The sequence below is a fragment of the Neodiprion pinetum genome, chromosome 2, assembly GCF_021155775.2.
Source record: "Neodiprion pinetum isolate iyNeoPine1 chromosome 2, iyNeoPine1.2, whole genome shotgun sequence".
NCBI classification, from domain to species: Eukaryota; Metazoa; Arthropoda; class Insecta; order Hymenoptera; family Diprionidae; genus Neodiprion; species Neodiprion pinetum.
Genome location: NC_060233.1, coordinates 22,639,873 through 22,658,701, shown reverse-complemented (window position 1 = coordinate 22,658,701; position 18,829 = coordinate 22,639,873). Strand labels below are relative to the sequence as shown.

Below are 18,829 nucleotides of genomic sequence, written 5' to 3'. Positions count from 1 at the left end.
AAACAATTTATTCTGTATGGTCGGGCCGACCATCAACGCGTCATTTAAAGAAATGCCCCTTTTAGTTTTCGCGGACGCGTTATACACTACCCGTAGTTTTGTCGTTGAGCTTGATTCTTTAATCACAGGATGATGAGGCATATAATATCCTTCTTCAATTTCATTTTCTATTACTGACATATGCCCAAGAGTTATATACTCTTGCATTACTTTGCTATATTCCGCAAAAAGATTTGAATCCGTTTTGAATCGACGTTCGAGACAATAAAAACGACGCAAAGCTAAAGATCGAGAATTGCCTAGTTCGATATTCTCTTCTCGGAATGGCAAGCGCACTATGATCGTCCAGCCGTATTGCGCGTTGTATTTTTCCTATAATGTGACTCACACAACGATTCTTGGGAATCTTTTGTGTTTTTCGTATAAGGTTCTTCGATTACCCAGAACTTGTTCATTTGTGACGTTAACTCGCTATAATTGCACGTCACACGATTCTTTGCATTTTGAGAATTATTTCCTCCCACGATTGCCCAGCCAAGCAAAGTCTTTTCGGCGTAAAGGTCGAAATTTCCTTGGGATAAATTAATCTGACCGATAGACAACAATGATATTGTAGCACCCGAACCTATCAACATATCTATTGGACGGGGTATATTGAATTGCGGATCGGCTAGTGGTAAATCAGGGGGAATGTTGAAGTGTTTTCGCGGGAAGATTTTGTTCGGTGAGAATTCTGCGATTTTCGGAATTATTAGAAAATTCAACGATTTTTGATAATCGCTGTGCAACGATCGGAAGCTAATATCAATACACCCGTTTGATTTCGTTTCCATCTCGTCGATCGCACTGATGGATATCGCACATTTGCGTATAGGTAAATTTAATGACCGCGCGAGTTTTGTTGTGACAAAATGTGCTGTTGCGCATGTATCGAGTAACACTCTTGCTTGAATAAATGTCCCGTTCGCGTTTCATAGCGATACTTCCTTCCCGCCGCGACTCATCTCGTTCAAAGGTGCGAAGTCTAAATATCGTCTCATTAATGAACTGATAAAATTTGTTCAATTCCGGTAGCTCGTCCAGGCTCAAAGACTCTTCCCATTTTCTATGAATATGCACTGGCAATGCCCTTTCTAATATTCTGATGATGACTCTCTCGTCTGGCTCTACTTGCAAAGATTGTAACATGCTCATGTGTTGTCTCATGTCGTCAATTAACTTTGATAAATTAGTCGAAGTGGCGTTGTCAATAGTCGAAATGTTTAATATGGCATCGAGATGCTTGGATACGAGCACACGTTTGCGGTCATAAGAATCGGTCAAAAGTTTCCACGCGTTCTCGTAATGTTCCGCGCTAAGATCGTAGATTGATAATTTGTTGAGAGCTTCTCCTTTTAACGCGTTTCTCAAGTAAGTGAACTTTATGACGTCATCTATGTCAGTACGCGAATCTACCATAGACTTAAAAGTATTCTTGAACGATAGCCACTTGTCGTGATTTCCATCGAATTTCGGAATTTCGGCCGCTGGCAATTTCAACAATCTCTGTCTCTCCATGAACGTTGAATTTCCGATAGGCGCGGTAATATTATTTTCGGCGTTAGCTACTTGCATCGTTTGAATTCGGCTCGCGACCCGGTAATATTTGTCTCTGAGACTGTCAATCTCTTGTATTTGTACGTTATCGGCATCGAGAATAGCGAGTTCGTCATGGTGTTCTTCATACGCGTGAAATAAAACAGTAATTCTTTCTAAGCGAAGTTTTGCATTTACGTAATCAATCTCCGCTTGTTCGAGCCCGTTGGTCAATATATTCAATTGTTCGTTAAGGCCTTTGCCTTTTTGAACGATAAGGGCAACCTTTTTCGCGTCTCGACTAATTTTTTGTCGAGGAAAATATAATATTACAATCAAATTAAATGAAACTGGTAAAAATGTAACAAGGAAAAAATGAACGTATTCTTTCAACGAGGTATGAAGCGCGTAACGATAATCTTCAAACTTGTTATCACAAGGAGTATCCAATTGTGTTCACTTATCTTTTTTGATCGAAGTTATCCGTGGTGAATGCTGCTGGTGGAGACTGGGCGGCTGTTGTATCGTGATGATGTAGTCCAAAACGTTGACAAAGCAGAATTATAATCCAATGGGAAATGCTGACCGAGCTTCACAGGATGTACTCTTGCATTCACACTTCAATAATGTTTTGTGTTATGTTTGTGTTTTTGTTGAATTCATACCTCACAGGAGGCACCAAAATGTTTATTCATGAACGAGGAAACTTACGAAGACACTTATTCTATGTGAAAATAACTTGAACCAGGGAATTTAGTTGGGAAAAAGCCGTAAGGCATAAAAAACCCAAATTTATTTATATTTCAACACAAGAACAAAAGGTTAGATGAAATCAATTAAATATCGAAGAGGTATGAATATTAAATAACGTGTGAATGATAAAGTGTGGAATTGGGAGGAGACCGCTCGACTCCACGAGGAAAGTCAGGAGGAGAAAATGCTCGACTCCTACGGACGGGCTCGTCAGCCCGTCGCGTTATATTGTGAGAGACAAGCTCGATCGTATGATTTAGTTGAGAGACAGCGCTCGATCGTATAATTCGTTTGCCAAAGGCAATTGCTTTAAGAAGGTGTATTCGATTTTGTATGGATTTATATGTTTTTTTGCTCCGGGACTCCGTGCGTACGATAAAAAGGTTTCGCGATAACTGAAACTTCACTTGCTACAACAAGAGTCCTCTTTTTTGAAAGAAGACTCTCGCGAGCTAGCAAATGTTATTTGTTTATGTGTGTGTATATATGTGCTGATATACATATATATTTATGTTTTTACTCTTCCTACGGAACATACTCCCCCCGTTGCGAGGGAAACGAGGAATATTGTGTCAATTTTTGTGTAAAGGTTTGTGAAACGTTTAATATTTAATTCTCGGTTGGGAGCGGACAAAGCTGCGTAATGTTTCTTTTGTACGTTCCGTTTGCTGTCTTTATAGTAGCTACTCGAATGATGCCGTCTTTTCCTGGGTGCACTTCGACCACCATACCCAGTCTCCACTGCATGCACGGGATATTCTTGTCGATGATGATGACGATTGTGTCGACTTTGATTTCACCCTTTGACTTATGCCATTTTTGTCGCTTTTGTAATTCATGAAGGTATTCTTGATACCATCTTTTCCAAAAATCTTGGCGAGCCTTCGTGATGAAGTGCCAACTCGAGAGACGATTTTCTGGAACAGATGAAAAATCATTTTTGACTAACATAGTCATAGGACGACCAATCAAAAAGTGAGCCGGCGTAAGTGCAAGGGGATCGTTTGGGTCTGTAGAAATAGAGCAGATAGGTCGCGAATTCAATATGGCCTCTATTTCGATTGTCAAGGTGTTGAATACTTCAAAAGTCAATAATTGGTTGCCTATTGTTCGGTAGAAATGGTGTTTGAAAGACTTGACGGCTGCTTCCCAAATACCCCCAAAATGAGGAGATATAGGAGGGGAAAAGTGCCAAATTATATTTTTTCGGATGGCAAATGTATTCAGATTCTTCTTGAAATCTTCTGAGTTTAAAAGAGTGTACAATTCGCGTAATTTGTTATTTGCACAGACGAAATTTGTACCGTTGTCGGAATAAACGTGTTGAGGTATTCCCCTTCGTCCGATAAAACGTTTAAACGCGCCTAAAAAGCCATCTGTTGTCAAGTCACTCGTTATTTCAATATGAATGGCTTTAATTGACATACATATGAAAATGCACCCGTACGCTTTTACCCGATTGCGATTTCGAAGTTTCTTTTCTTTTATGTAAATGGGACCGAAGAAATCGACCCCTACATGGGTAAAAGCTCCCGTAGCCTTGACACGCGACTCCGGAAGATCTCCCATTCGAGCATGGAGTAAACTCGGTCTATGTCGAATGCAGCGCACGCATCGTCGTACAATCTTTCGAACTTGATTTTTCCCGTCTGTTATCCAAAACCGATGACGTATCGCGCTCAAGGTACCTTGAATTCCGGCGTGAAAGTTCTCATGGTGAATCTTTTAGATAATTAAATCGGTTACATGATGCTGAGGGGGCAACAGAATAGGGCATCGATAATCGTCCGTTACTTCAGCATGTCGTAAGCGTCCACCTACACGAAGTAATCCATACTCGTCTAGAAACGGATTGAGAGAGGAAAGTCGTGAGCCTTTTGCGCTACCGGTCTTTTTTATATATTTTATTTCGTCTTGAAATTGTTCTTGTTGAATAATTTGCAGAATTCGGCGCTCTAATTCGATTTTTTCTTGCACGCAGATATTTTTTTGAACATATGTATTGTTTCGACGTACACGAAGACAAAATGCTAGCACATGTAACATTGTTTCATACGAAGAAAAAAGTTTGAACAGTTCGTTGGGCAATTCGACTAAGCAACAGGTGTCTTTTGACCTTGAAATCACAATTTCTAAGTTCTCTGGCCATTGATTTTTTGGTTTTGAAAGCCACGATGGTCCCTTGAACCACGTCGTGTTTTTTAGAAATTCAGCAGGAAGTTGTCCTCGCGAAAGTGCATCCGCTGGGTTATCCTTTGTACGCACGTGTCTCCACTCGACCTGATCTCGAAGAGATTGAATTTTGGAAACACGATTTCTTTCGAAAACTTTCAAGGTCTGTGGAGATTTTTGAAGCCATTGTAATACGGTCGTCGAATCTGACCAAAAAATGATTTTATCGAGATGAAATTCGAAGGTCGACCGAGCTTCAATGAAAAGTCGCGAAAGAGTTAGAGCGCCGCAAAGTTCCAACCGAGGAATAGTAATCCCATCTTCATTTCCCTTTAAGGGAGAGACACGAGATTTTGCGCAAGCTAGTCGTACGATCGTTTCGTTATTTTGATTCGTAGAACGCATATATAAGCATGCTCCATAGCCTATCTTACTTGCGTCACAAAAACCATGAAGCTCAATTCGCGTTGGATCTTTGATTAAAAGCCGTCGTTCTACGGATACATCGCGTATGAGATTCATTTGGCTCGCGAAAGAGGACCAAATAGTAAATAAGTCCTGTGTGACTGATTCGTCCCAATCGATTTTCGCGTTCCAACATTTTTGCATGATGGATTTTGCAGTTAAGATTATTGGGCCTAACAAACCGAGAGGGTCGAAAATTTTAGCGATTTCCGATAAAATGATCCGTTTCGTAATTTTTGTTGTTAAATCAATGGGCTTTGCACTGTAGACAAAAGTGTCACATTGCGAGTTCCAAGTTACTCCCAACGTTCTCAACACGGTATTTTGGTCCACCGCGCAATCAACTCCGAAAATTTTCTCATTAATGTTGTCGAGAGCGTGTGTATGATTTGACGCCCACTGACGTATAATGAATCCGCCGCGTTTCAACAACTCGATGACTTGATCACGTACTTGTAACACTTCTTCGATAGAATTCCCTCCCGTAAGAAAATCGTCGACGTAAAAGTCGCGTTTTAGTACCTTCTGCGCCAGGGGAAAAGCCGCTCCTTCATCATCCGCGAGCTGTTGAATTGTCCGAATAGCTAAATACGGTGCGGACGCAACACCAAACGTCACAGTGTTCAGCTCATACGCTTTTATTTTATTGTCGTGGTACCAGAAAATACGCTGGTATTTTCTATCGCGAGCGTCAACGAGAACTTGTCGGTACATCTTTGCGATATCAGCTGTGAGCACGTACTCGTACATGCGAAATCGGAGTATATGCTCAAACAATTTATTCTGTATGGTCGGGCCGACCATCAACGCGTCATTTAAAGAAATGCCCCTTTTAGTTTTCGCGGACGCGTTATACACTACCCGTAGTTTTGTCGTTGAGCTTGATTCTTTAATCACAGGATGATGAGGCATATAATATCCTTCTTCAATTTCATTTTCTATTACTGACATATGCCCAAGAGTTATATACTCTTGCATTACTTTGCTATATTCCGCAAAAAGATTTGAATCCGTTTTGAATCGACGTTCGAGACAATAAAAACGACGCAAAGCTAAAGATCGAGAATTGCCTAGTTCGATATTCTCTTCTCGGAATGGCAAGCGCACTATGTATCGTCCAGCCGTATTGCGCGTTGTATTTTTCCTATAATGTGACTCACACAACGATTCTTGGGAATCTTTTGTGTTTTTCGTATAAGGTTCTTCGATTACCCAGAACTTGTTCATTTGTGACGTTAACTCGCTATAATTGCACGTCACACGATTCTTTGCATTTTGAGAATTATTTCCTCCCACGATTGCCCAGCCAAGCAAAGTCTTTTCGGCGTAAAGGTCGAAATTTCCTTGGGATAAATTAATCTGACCGATAGACAACAATGATATTGTAGCACCCGAACCTATCAACATATCTATTGGACGGGGTATATTGAATTGCGGATCGGCTAGTGGTAAATCAGGGGGAATGTTGAAGTGTTTTCGCGGGAAGATTTTGTTCGGTGAGAATTCTGCGATTTTCGGAATTATTAGAAAATTCAACGATTTTTGATAATCGCTGTGCAACGATCGGAAGCTAATATCAATACACCCGTTTGATTTCGTTTCCATCTCGTCGATCGCACTGATGGATATCGCACATTTGCGTATAGGTAAATTTAATGACCGCGCGAGTTTTGTTGTGACAAAATGTGCTGTTGCGCATGTATCGAGTAACACTCTTGCTTGAATAAATGTCCCGTTCGCGTTTCATAGCGATACTTCCTTCCCGCCGCGACTCATCTCGTTCAAAGGTGCGAAGTCTAAATATCGTCTCATTAATGAACTGATAAAATTTGTTCAATTCCGGTAGCTCGTCCAGGCTCAAAGACTCTTCCCATTTTCTATGAATATGCACTGGCAATGCCCTTTCTAATATTCTGATGATGACTCTCTCGTCTGGCTCTACTTGCAAAGATTGTAACATGCTCATGTGTTGTCTCATGTCGTCAATTAACTTTGATAAATTAGTCGAAGTGGCGTTGTCAATAGTCGAAATGTTTAATATGGCATCGAGATGCTTGGATACGAGCACACGTTTGCGGTCATAAGAATCGGTCAAAAGTTTCCACGCGTTCTCGTAATGTTCCGCGCTAAGATCGTAGATTGATAATTTGTTGAGAGCTTCTCCTTTTAACGCGTTTCTCAAGTAAGTGAACTTTATGACGTCATCTATGTCAGTACGCGAATCTACCATAGACTTAAAAGTATTCTTGAACGATAGCCACTTGTCGTGATTTCCATCGAATTTCGGAATTTCGGCCGCTGGCAATTTCAACAATCTCTGTCTCTCCATGAACGTTGAATTTCCGATAGGCGCGGTAATATTATTTTCGGCGTTAGCTACTTGCATCGTTTGAATTCGGCTCGCGACCCGGTAATATTTGTCTCTGAGACTGTCAATCTCTTGTATTTGTACGTTATCGGCATCGAGAATAGCGAGTTCGTCATGGTGTTCTTCATACGCGTGAAATAAAACAGTAATTCTTTCTAAGCGAAGTTTTGCATTTACGTAATCAATCTCCGCTTGTTCGAGCCCGTTGGTCAATATATTCAATTGTTCGTTAAGGCCTTTGCCTTTTTGAACGATAAGGGCAACCTTTTTCGCGTCTCGACTAATTTTTTGTCGAGGAAAATATAATATTACAATCAAATTAAATGAAACTGGTAAAAATGTAACAAGGAAAAAATGAACGTATTCTTTCAACGAGGTATGAAGCGCGTAACGATAATCTTCAAACTTGTTATCACAAGGAGTATCCAATTGTGTTCACTTATCTTTTTTGATCGAAGTTATCCGTGGTGAATGCTGCTGGTGGAGACTGGGCGGCTGTTGTATCGTGATGATGTAGTCCAAAACGTTGACAAAGCAGAATTATAATCCAATGGGAAATGCTGACCGAGCTTCACAGGATGTACTCTTGCATTCACACTTCAATAATGTTTTGTGTTATGTTTGTGTTTTTGTTGAATTCATACCTCACAGGAGGCACCAAAATGTTTATTCATGAACGAGGAAACTTACGAAGACACTTATTCTATGTGAAAATAACTTGAACCAGGGAATTTAGTTGGGAAAAAGCCGTAAGGCATAAAAAACCCAAATTTATTTATATTTCAACACAAGAACAAAAGGTTAGATGAAATCAATTAAATATCGAAGAGGTATGAATATTAAATAACGTGTGAATGATAAAGTGTGGAATTGGGAGGAGACCGCTCGACTCCACGAGGAAAGTCAGGAGGAGAAAATGCTCGACTCCTACGGACGGGCTCGTCAGCCCGTCGCGTTATATTGTGAGAGACAAGCTCGATCGTATGATTTAGTTGAGAGACAGCGCTCGATCGTATAATTCGTTTGCCAAAGGCAATTGCTTTAAGAAGGTGTATTCGATTTTGTATGGATTTATATGTTTTTTTGCTCCGGGACTCCGTGCGTACGATAAAAAGGTTTCGCGATAACTGAAACTTCACTTGCTACAACAAGAGTCCTCTTTTTTGAAAGAAGACTCTCGCGAGCTAGCAAATGTTATTTGTTTATGTGTGTGTATATATGTGCTGATATACATATATATTTATGTTTTTACTCTTCCTACGGAACACAATCAGATGAACCAAAACCCCCTGCTTAAGAATCTTCACTTTCTGCACTTTCAAACGACTCCTCCTCTTTCTCTGTACTTTTATCTGGCTCAGGCACCACGGTGTTTTTGGAACTATAATACACTTACGCGTGCGGAACTATCGGTGTGTCTCTTCACCTTTGTACTTTGAACTGTATCTTTTTTTTTCTTTTCTTTTTTTTATGATCCTCGTCACCAACTGTTGTATGTGTAAGTTTTAAATAAAGTGCACAAGGGTTATCAACTCTATATATGTCTTTATTAATAACTAACTCTTTCAATCAAAAACGTAACTTCAACTCACAAACAGGTAATGTAATAACGGTGTAGTCCGTTCGCCGATTACAGAGCAACTGTGCTTGCTCTCCCGCTCATTTGGGCCGTTGCGCACCCCTACTACTTTGTATCCTAACTCAACCCCAACACGGCAAAAAACTAATAAAGCTACCACACCAAGCTCTTACTGATATTGATTTACACATATATGCTAAGGAAATGAAGATTCCGCATTTTTGTGGTGTTTTCATGCGAAATGATCTGCCAGACTCTAGACCAAAAAAGCCAGAAACTGCAATCATTAATCTCGACGATAAAAACGGGCCTGGAACACATTAGGTTGCGTATAAGAAAAATGGTGCTGATGTTGTGTATTTCGATAGTTTTGATGATTTGCAACCGCCTAAGGATTTGATGAACTATCTCGGTGTCGGTAGCGCTGAATATAGTCATAGAAGATACTAGGAGTATAATACTATGATTTGCGGCCACTTGTGTCCCAAATTTTTCAGCCAACGGATGTAAAAAGACAAGTGTCACATGAGCAAGCATTAGTCATGCCGGAATCGTTGACGTTAACACTATCAGGCACATCTTCCGTGCTGGAGGCGCAATATTTTCCTCCAATCGAGCTATCATCGAAGAAAAACCATGTTCTTGGACGCGTCAAATTCACAACATTCGATTCAATACCTAATATTCATGAGGGTTGTAGTAAATTTTATCTGGGGCGGGTGGACAAGCGCCGAGAAGTTATAACTATACCCACCGGGAGCTACGAAATTGAAGATATCGAAAATTTTCTGCGTAAGGAGATACCCAACGACATCACCCTCAGTCTGCAAACTAACAACAACGAGCTGAACAGTGAAGTTACGTGCAATCAAGTAATAGATTTCAAACACAAAGATTCCATCGGGCGCTTATTGGGATTCAAGCCGGTTGAGCTGGCAAGAGACGTTACTCATAAATCGGAATTACCGGTGGCCATACTGAAAGTTAATACGATACGCGTTGAGTGCAACATAACCACAGGGGCGTACATAAACGATCGTAAAGCTCATACGATTTACGAATTTTTCCCCATCGTTCTATCAGGACGTAAGATTGCTGTGAAGTGCCCGCAAACATCCTTTACCTACCGATCGCCGTACAGTCCATACATAATATACAGCTGAGAATATCCGATCAAGACGACGAGTTGATCAATTTTCGCGGAGAAACGATAACTGTGCGCTTACATGTGAAATCTCTCGAATAATGGGGATCGTGTTTGAGACGAAAAAGTCGGGCAAGAGTTATAAAAGCGAGACGTCATGGCCAAATATCACCAGTCGTCCAGCACCTCCGACGGAGCCGACATCTCCGCTGACACCTCTGAACGTTTAGTTTCTACGGAGCCTAGGTCTTCGATCACGTGGAAATTTTGGAAAATAAGAATTCGTGTTCGCTGCATCCTGTGTGTGTTACCATTGAAGAAATAATAAGAATACAGAAACTTGTGGTATTCGACGAATCGATTGCGCACTCTGAGATTGATGCTCATCAGCCATTTGCATCATCCACCTTCCAGAACAACGACGAAATCCATATTGTTGTTCAACATCAAGAATTGTGCTTACTGCCCAGTAAAAGCTTTCTCCACATTCGTGGAAAAATTACAAAGGATGATGGTGTAAATGCGGTGACGACTACGAAATTGATCAATATGGTTGTTTGCCATTTGTTTGAGAAAGTTCGCTACGAGTTGAACGGTATGGAGATTGATCGGAATAAACATGTTGGTATCACCAGTGTTGTAAAGGGTCACTTATCCCTAAGTCCCGGTCAGCAATACAGTCTGGAGAATACCGGTTGGTTGAGCGGTGATACCAAACTAACTGATGCTTCTGGAAATTTGGACGTTGTTCTACCGTTAAATTATATGCTGGGCTTTGCCGAAGATAATTGTCGAGTCATCGTTAATGGCAAACACGAGTTGATTCTCAGACATTCCAACACCGATTTGAATGCGGTGATTCAGACCCCGCCCACGAAAAAATTTAAAATTACCCTTAATAAAATCGAATGGTTGCTACCCTACATCCAACTGGCCGATAAACCGAAAATCCAGCTACTCAACTAAATTGCCAAGAATCTGGCCATATCCATGAGTTTTCGTTCTTGGGAAACGTACGTGTATCCGATACTCCCGTTGACGACGCGACATGTGTGGGCTGTCAAGACATCGACGCAGTTGGAGAAACCGAGATATGTCGTTCTGGGATTCCAAACTGCAAGAAGAAACGATCCCCAGAAAAATGCCAATGAATTTGATCATTGTCGAATCAGAGATGTAAAACTCTTCCTCGACTCGCAGTGTTATCCTTACGGAAATTTGAATCTCGATATATCCAATAATCAGTACGCCATTCTCCACAACATGTATTTTCAATTTCGAACAGTCTACTGCAACAAAGAGGCCGAACCTTTGTTATCGAAGCACGAATTTATAAACCAAGCTCGCCTCATCGTTATCGATTACTCGAGACAGAATGAATCCTTGAAAACCGGACCAGTGGATATTCGATTGGAATTTGAAGCGAGCGTTGAATTTCCCCAAAACACCGCAGCCTAGTGTATGATCTAGCACGATCGTATTGTCGAGTACAACCCGATTAGCGGTACGTTTAAGAAATTAGTATAAGTCAATTTTGGTATAATAATATGTTTAATTAATATGGATATTGTAAATGATATGCATAATTTTACTTGTTAAATTTAGAATACGATGATCTATTTCCATTATTATGTATGAGCTGCAAACAGACTGTAATTGTTGATAAATAAAAAACATCTATTCAGAGCATCCAACCGTTATTTTTTTGAAACGTTCACCCATCCACATGATAAATAAAAAAGTTAGCATCTTGCAGCGAGCTTTGGAGATATCACGCATTATCGATCGGAGGAATATCGATTGATCGATAATGCGACATACCTGTGGCAACACCCGGTAATACCAACAGTCGTTCCTCGTTGCATAGAAATATCACGCTTTCACGCAGAACTTGGATATTAACAATTCGGTGGGTAAACTGTCTGCCATCTAACAATAAAAAAATTTGAATGGTCCGCTCATCCTACGATGAAAAAATCAAAATGGCTGCTCATCTGACTAAGCGAAAAATTCCATTATCAAACTGTCTATCGGTAAAAATCAAAATGACCACGCATCCGAGTAGTATAGGGGCACTTTGGGGCGTCACAACAAACCCCCCACGCACCCCTCTCCGGCGCCAGCCCCTCGCCAGGAAGTGACTTTGGGACGCCTTCCCCTTTCCCCGCCGCCCCTCGCCGCGGAGCGAATTTTGAAACGCAATCCCCTTCCCCCGCCGCCCCTCGCCGAGGAGTGACTTTGGGACGCCATCCCCTTCCCCCGTCGCCCCTCGCCAAGGAGCAAATTTTGGGGCCCCTTCCCCTTCCCCCGCAGCCCCTCGTCTAGGAGGTATTTTATTCTGGAAGCTTCTCCGGACGACCACCCCTTTCCCGCAACCCCTTGCCAAGGAGCGGTTTTTCCGCCTCGAAGCTCCGCGGCTCGTCAGCCCTTCGCCCGCGACCCCCTCGCCACGTGGTGAATATCGTGTGACGACCCCTTACCCCGGGTACCGTTGACCGCGAATCAGATTCCGGACTCTACGGGATGGCCTCTGGGCCTGTGCACCCTGACCATGGGACGATCTCTTTCCCCTTACCCTGGTGCCCCTGCCCGTGCGGCCGACTCTGGGGCCACCTACCCATCTGGCCCCGCTACCTCCGTTCACGAAGCGAACTCTGCGACTTGGACGTTTGGGGTTACAGGTCCTTCACCCCGGCTCTCGTTCTTTCTCCATCCCTGCTCTCTGTGTCGGGTGCTCGTGTCACTGACCTTACCCAGCCGTCAGTGTTTATCCTAAGGTTTACGTGCGCTTGAAAAATATAGACCTGGTCACTCTCTCTCTCTCTCTTTCTTAATGCAAGACTATAGGCAAACTCAGATGTTCGAGGATTAGGGCGGGTGGGTGAGAAAACAGAACTCAATGGTGGATTGCGTGAAAAATCAAATCTCATCCTTGCAGGTTCATTCGGTTGACACAGGTGCAAAGACGTACATGGTTATTACTATTTTTTTGCTTGTTGTTGGAGCAGGATGTTTTCATTTGTGATAGTTACAGCGCCCCACATCACCACTTTACTTATAATAATTATAGCAATCACGAGTATAGACAGTACCACCCATGGATAAGGCTGTTCTTCGGGCACGTACAATGGTTCATCTACAGCATCTGCGTTCGCTTGGTGGGGTGTAGCCGTGTTGATCCAAGTCTCTTTGCACGAAAAAATTCTCAGGGTAACACATACGTTGTCTGATATTTCCTCTTGATTAATTTCGAGTTGTACGGTGCCCTTGGTCTTCATTGCGAAATAGCGGACAGGAGGTTATCCCGATGCTTAATGATGGTAGTGTCGAAATAGTTTGTTCAGAGACTGGCTAAGGCTTTGTCCTCAGTTTCGATGGCCTGCTTGATTTCAGCAGCGAGGTATGATGAAAACAGCCGCGTAATTTCAAGGAGAACAATACTGAGGTAATTCTCGGCAAAGGCAGGATTCGCTGACGACGCGATGTGTTCTAGGACAGCGCCGTATTCCTTCTCCACTATTTGCCTGATGCGATGAAGACTCGGTTCCTTGAGCTGCGTCAGATTCACTTTCTCGGCTATGTATGCGACGTATGATTTCTTGCACTCGTTTACTGAATGGGCTAAACGCTGAAGCCTTCGTAGCCGTTCGTCGACACACACAAATATAGCTTTAAGTCCGTTGAATGTGGATTTCTGCATTACAATTGTGGGTTGATACACTTTCTGGCGTTTGGCGGGTGACTGAAAGTTCTCATCCTGGGTGGCCGTGTCTGGGCAGTCTGATTCCTTATCTTCCGATTCGGTGACTTCGGATTCCGTAGGTATTTCGAATCTGACGGCTCGCTCACCATGTGCTGTTGACAATTCGACGTTGCAACCACCAAGCTCAATCCGATTAGAATACCATTGGGCATCGGTGTATCCGTCTATGTCAAGGTATTCGGAGATATTGTCCAACTCATCTGCGAGTCGCGACCAGGCCACTGGTGTCAGACGCACGCCTCCGGAGGAGTTGTTGACGAGTTTGGTGACCGGTTCAAACTGATCGTCGAACCGTAGACCGAGACCGATGACTATTTTCTTAGTAAAAGAATTATTTAGACTATACGTTGTCGACAATAGCAGATTTTTCTCAGTCTTTTTCAAAGCCTTCGTAAATGTTTTATACATTTTATTCACGTTACCCATTGGTGCAGGATATTTGGATGTAGCCATAGTTCACGTGAGGATTCTTCCGTAGTTGTCGCAAGACTGACGCTCTTTTGTATCTCACTTGAATATAGAGGGTGTAACCCCCACTCCACGAAACGGCGTTTACAGCGTGACTAAAAAAAATTAACGAAATTCTAATGCCTCGTATGATTCAGGCGTTCCTTACCAGACTATATCAAGCTTCCGCCGTTGATTATATTTCATTTCCACGATGGGGAGTAAGACAAATGTAAATATGTCGCCAGAAAACCCAACGATCTCGATAGGCCTGTATCAAACTTGCATTCGGTTTACAGCTCGAATTCAGTGCTATGGTCGGTGCAAACAGTTACAGTCTATCGAGGTATGTATACGTAGACATTGCAAGAGAAGAAGATAATGGGAAGGGTTACGGGTGTAGACAGCATAGTTCATGTTGTACACGTTATGCTTGGGACTTGTAACGGCTCGTAAGCTGGCCCGCGCTTTTCTGACGTACAGCCTTAGGGTATGTTGTTTGATATGGCTTAGTGGTCGACGAGGAAATACAAAGGGGCCTCACCGGGTGTATCATTTCGTTGTCGCAAGATGAGTCCACAATCTCCGTAGGTCTGCATAAGGTTTATATCTCGTTTCCGTTTCTGCGGCTGGTGCAAACAGATTCAGTCTATAAAGGGATGTATATGTAATCATTGTAACAGAAAAGATGATGAGAAGAGTTGTGGGTGTGTACAGCATGGACCGTGTTAAACTTGCAATGTTTGGGCCTTGCGTCGGACGGTAGGCTGGTCCCCGCTTTTCCAACGTACAGCCTTAGGATATGTTGTTTGTTATGCCTTAGTGTTCGTCGCGGAAATACGAAGGGGGTCTCACCGGGTGTATCATTTCGTATTCGCAAGATGAGTCTACAAGCGCCGTAGGTCTGCATTAGGTTTATATCTAGTTTTCGTTCCCTAGGGTGGTGCAAACAGTTGTAGTCTATCGAGGGACGTATACGTAATCATTGTAACAGAAGAAAGATGATGGGAAGAGCTGTGGGTGTATACGGCATGGACCGTGTTATACTTGCAATGTTTGGGCCTTGCGTCAGACGGTAGGCTGTTCCCCGTTTTTCCAACGTACACTCTTACGGTATGTTGATTGTTATGCCTCAGTGGACGAAGGAATACAGAAGGGGGTCTCATCGGCTGTACCATTTTGATGTCGCAAGATGAGTCTACAATCTCCATAGGTCCAGTATGCATTGTGTTTATAACTCGTTTCCTATTCTGAGGGTGGTACAAACAGTTGCAGTTTATCGATGGCGGTATACATAGACGTCGCATGAGAAGAGTATTAACATTATTCTCAAATACACTTGTTTCTAACCGTCACCAACCGCCGAATCAGCTCCACGATTTGAGGTAGGAATTGCGAGTGAATCCATCGGATCGTTTTCTATTTTATCTCTAAATTTCATATGTCTCGACGAATACCCGTTCTCCCGTTAATCAAAGTAGGCTTTAGGGCATGCAAGTTTTTCAACAGGATAAATGACGTCAGCTGTACAACTTTGTTTAATTATGAGAAGACCATGATTATCGCTGTCAATAGATTTGTTTTGCCATATGTAGCAGGCGGTCTCCGCGTTGGGTCCGGGTGGCTTTGGTTTATTTTCACCCTGGCTGCGGGTGTCTCACCGCGAACCGCCGCGGAAGGTTTAAGCTAGCGGACCATAGTAAAATTTCGTATACTTAGCTCAAGAAGCGGCGTGGTAACGTATTGTAATAGCATTTGCCCTGAACAAAACCCAACCTGTTGAACTTATAAGTAGTTGTGGGCCCGGAGATCTTCTCAGTTAGAAAATCGCGGTGTTGCTGAAAACAACGATTCTGTTTCAATTATTGCCATATTTTTAAAATAATGCATTCGATTAACGATCTCCGTTACGCGGTGGTGAAGGCAGCTAGCCAGGCTAGGAGGGCTAACGCAAGTCTTGTGCGTGTGTGCCCTGTTTTCCGTCGGGAGTTGTTGTTCCGCATATCACATGCGGAATTGCTTCGGCATTTGCGACAGCTTCTGGCGCTCTGCGGGGCACGGGCCCTGGCTCACCTCCACAGCACCGGTGCGTTGCGGGGTTACGAGTGCCTTAGTGCAGCCGCGAGTGTGATTCGCCAGCGGAGTGCCACCCTCTTCGCCGTTGTTCGGGCGCTGATGGCCGAGTACAACGAGCGAACCGGTAAGTTGTTATTTGTGTTGTGCGCAGTGTACGTTTGTGTGGAGTTTGAATCACCGGATCTTCAGAGTGGGGTAAAAAGATAAAAGAAAATATGTAATATGGAAAAATAAAGATCAAGTTTTCCAACCGTTAGAATTCCGCGCGATGCTGGAGGACTCCGCGGAGAATGAGGCGGCTCTTTGCGATATCGTCGTCGACGTCGCCGATGAGGCGATTGCGTCGCAAGAAGTAGCGCTGGGGAGGCCCGCCGAGGAGCCGGTTTCTATCGCTCGTGACGGTAAGTCCAGATGATTGTCCGTACGCTGTGCCGTAGCAGGGAGTTGTCGCGTATAAATACGCTGTGCACGAGTGGTATATCAAAATTTCCTTGTGTGACAGAATTCATGATGGATGATACCAGCGAGAACGAGGCAGCTCTTCTCGAGGGCTGTGTTGCCTGCGAGGAGTTGGCGATTGCGGAAGAGACAGGGGTGAATGAGACGATGGTAAACGATAGGACGGCCGAGGAGCCGATTTCTGTCGGAGCTCGTGACGGTAAGTCCAGATGATTTGTCTGTACGATATGCCGTATATCATGGAGTACCCGTGTGTGAATACGTTGTGCGTGAGCGGTGTTCCAAGAGTTCTAGAAATCTTCTTTCACGCGTGTACTGAAGGTTATTGTGTCCGTTGCAGAAATCGATTCATCACAGGCGTCGACCTTAGTGTTGTCACGTCCAGGTCCGTCAGGAGTGTTGGAAATTCAAGGTATATAGGAAAAGTTTGAAAACAAAAATGCAGACCAGGCATTTTGATATGAACTCACGAGAAATTTCTTCTCTGGTGGGGCGGGTAATTAGATCCGGTCGATGCTCATGAGCCGGCGGTAGCAGAAGAAGGAGACAATTATTCTATATCCCCAATGGATGAGGCGATAATATTTTTGTGGCCGCAGACGCCCGAGAGTGGAATATTCACTCAGATGAGCTATACTCCGCCGGCGATGGACGAGGATATTGTTTAGGGGAACTAATCACGCGGGTACTCTAGGGTGTGCGTTTCTAGTAAAACCGCAAAATTCAACTATACTTGCGGATTGACGACGCTTTACCATGGAGTTTAGTCTTATTTTTGGTTTATATGTACAACAGGGGGTCTTATGCAAACTGTTGGACCGTTTCACGTAAACGAGGGCGCCAGTACCTCGGGCATACAGATCGGCGGGGGTAGGGCCCAGAGGGCTCCGAGTTACGATTCTGACGTGACATTAGAGTCAGACGATGACGATGCCGATGACGATGACGAGACACAGACTGCTTCCGAAGTGACGTTTGAATTCGATGACGATGCTGACGACGACGAGACAGAGGGTGCATACTCTGGAAACATGGGCAGAGAATCGGAGCTAGAGAGTGAAGCTGCGAGCGAGAAGGAGTCAAGTCAGGCACCCGATGACGGGGCTGATTCACTGGGTAACTGTTTCACGGTTATCGGCGAATCAACGAAATTCATTCGTAAATTCGCGGTCACAGGGCGTGAGTTGCGAATGAAGATCGCGGCCCCTGAATCGGGTGTTAATCTAGTGGAGTGGCTGGAGGACGCGTTCAGAGACCTGCATGCGTATGCCGTAGCAACGTGCCGAAGTAGCGACTACATAGGTTTCACGCTTAGCGCGGAGAGTTTTAATCATGGTCCTGCGTGGTTATCGTTCCGGCCGGTGAGGGATTCGCGGTACAGTGACCTCTGGAAGTTAGTTTTCAGCGTAGCCCAGAGCGCATCAGAGTTTGGCTTCGACAGCGTCTTCACCGTGACGGTACACAGTGTTGAAGTACCGGAGGGTCGCGGAAAGCCGAAGCCGATCACGCACGCGGGGGTACTTAAAAAATCCGTCGTGCAGATTGTCAACAGTGACGGGTTGTGTTCACCTCGTGCCCTTGTTGTCGCCAAGGCTCACGCCGAGAGAGGCCTGAACCGCAGTGGCGCTCTGCACGAGCATTACGAGATGGTGAGATTCGCTAGGTCCAGTTTCCAGCGTGCAGAAGCGCGTAATCTTGTTGCGAACGCCGGTGTCGAAATTCCGCCAACGGGGTGCACAGTGCATGAAATCGCACAGTTCCAGAACTATCTGGCACGCGAGGGATTCCTCATCACAGTGTACGAGTTGGGGAGGCTAGGTACCGGCGAAGCGGCATTTGACGACGGTACTGCCGTGGTGAGAGCAAACGGAACAGGCGATGTCAGGCACCGATTGAATCTGCTGTATTATCCCGAAGAACAGCATTATTGCCCAACTGTAAATTTAACCGCGGCCGCAGCAGGGGCCTTTTTCTGTCAACCCTGCAATAGGAAATTTAACAACGGGTACGAACACCGATGTTCCGTGA

General features: G+C 43.8%; 1 protein-coding gene across 1 annotated transcript; it reads left to right on the top strand.

The window, feature by feature from the left end:
* Positions 1-11,046: 11,046 nt before the first annotated feature.
* On the top strand, positions 11,047-11,514 carry LOC138190389 (uncharacterized). The gene has a single exon (XM_069133172.1). It carries the CDS (start codon positions 11,047-11,049, stop codon positions 11,512-11,514), a length of 468 nt encoding a protein of 155 aa, XP_068989273.1.
* Positions 11,515-18,829: the final 7,315 nt, after the last annotated feature.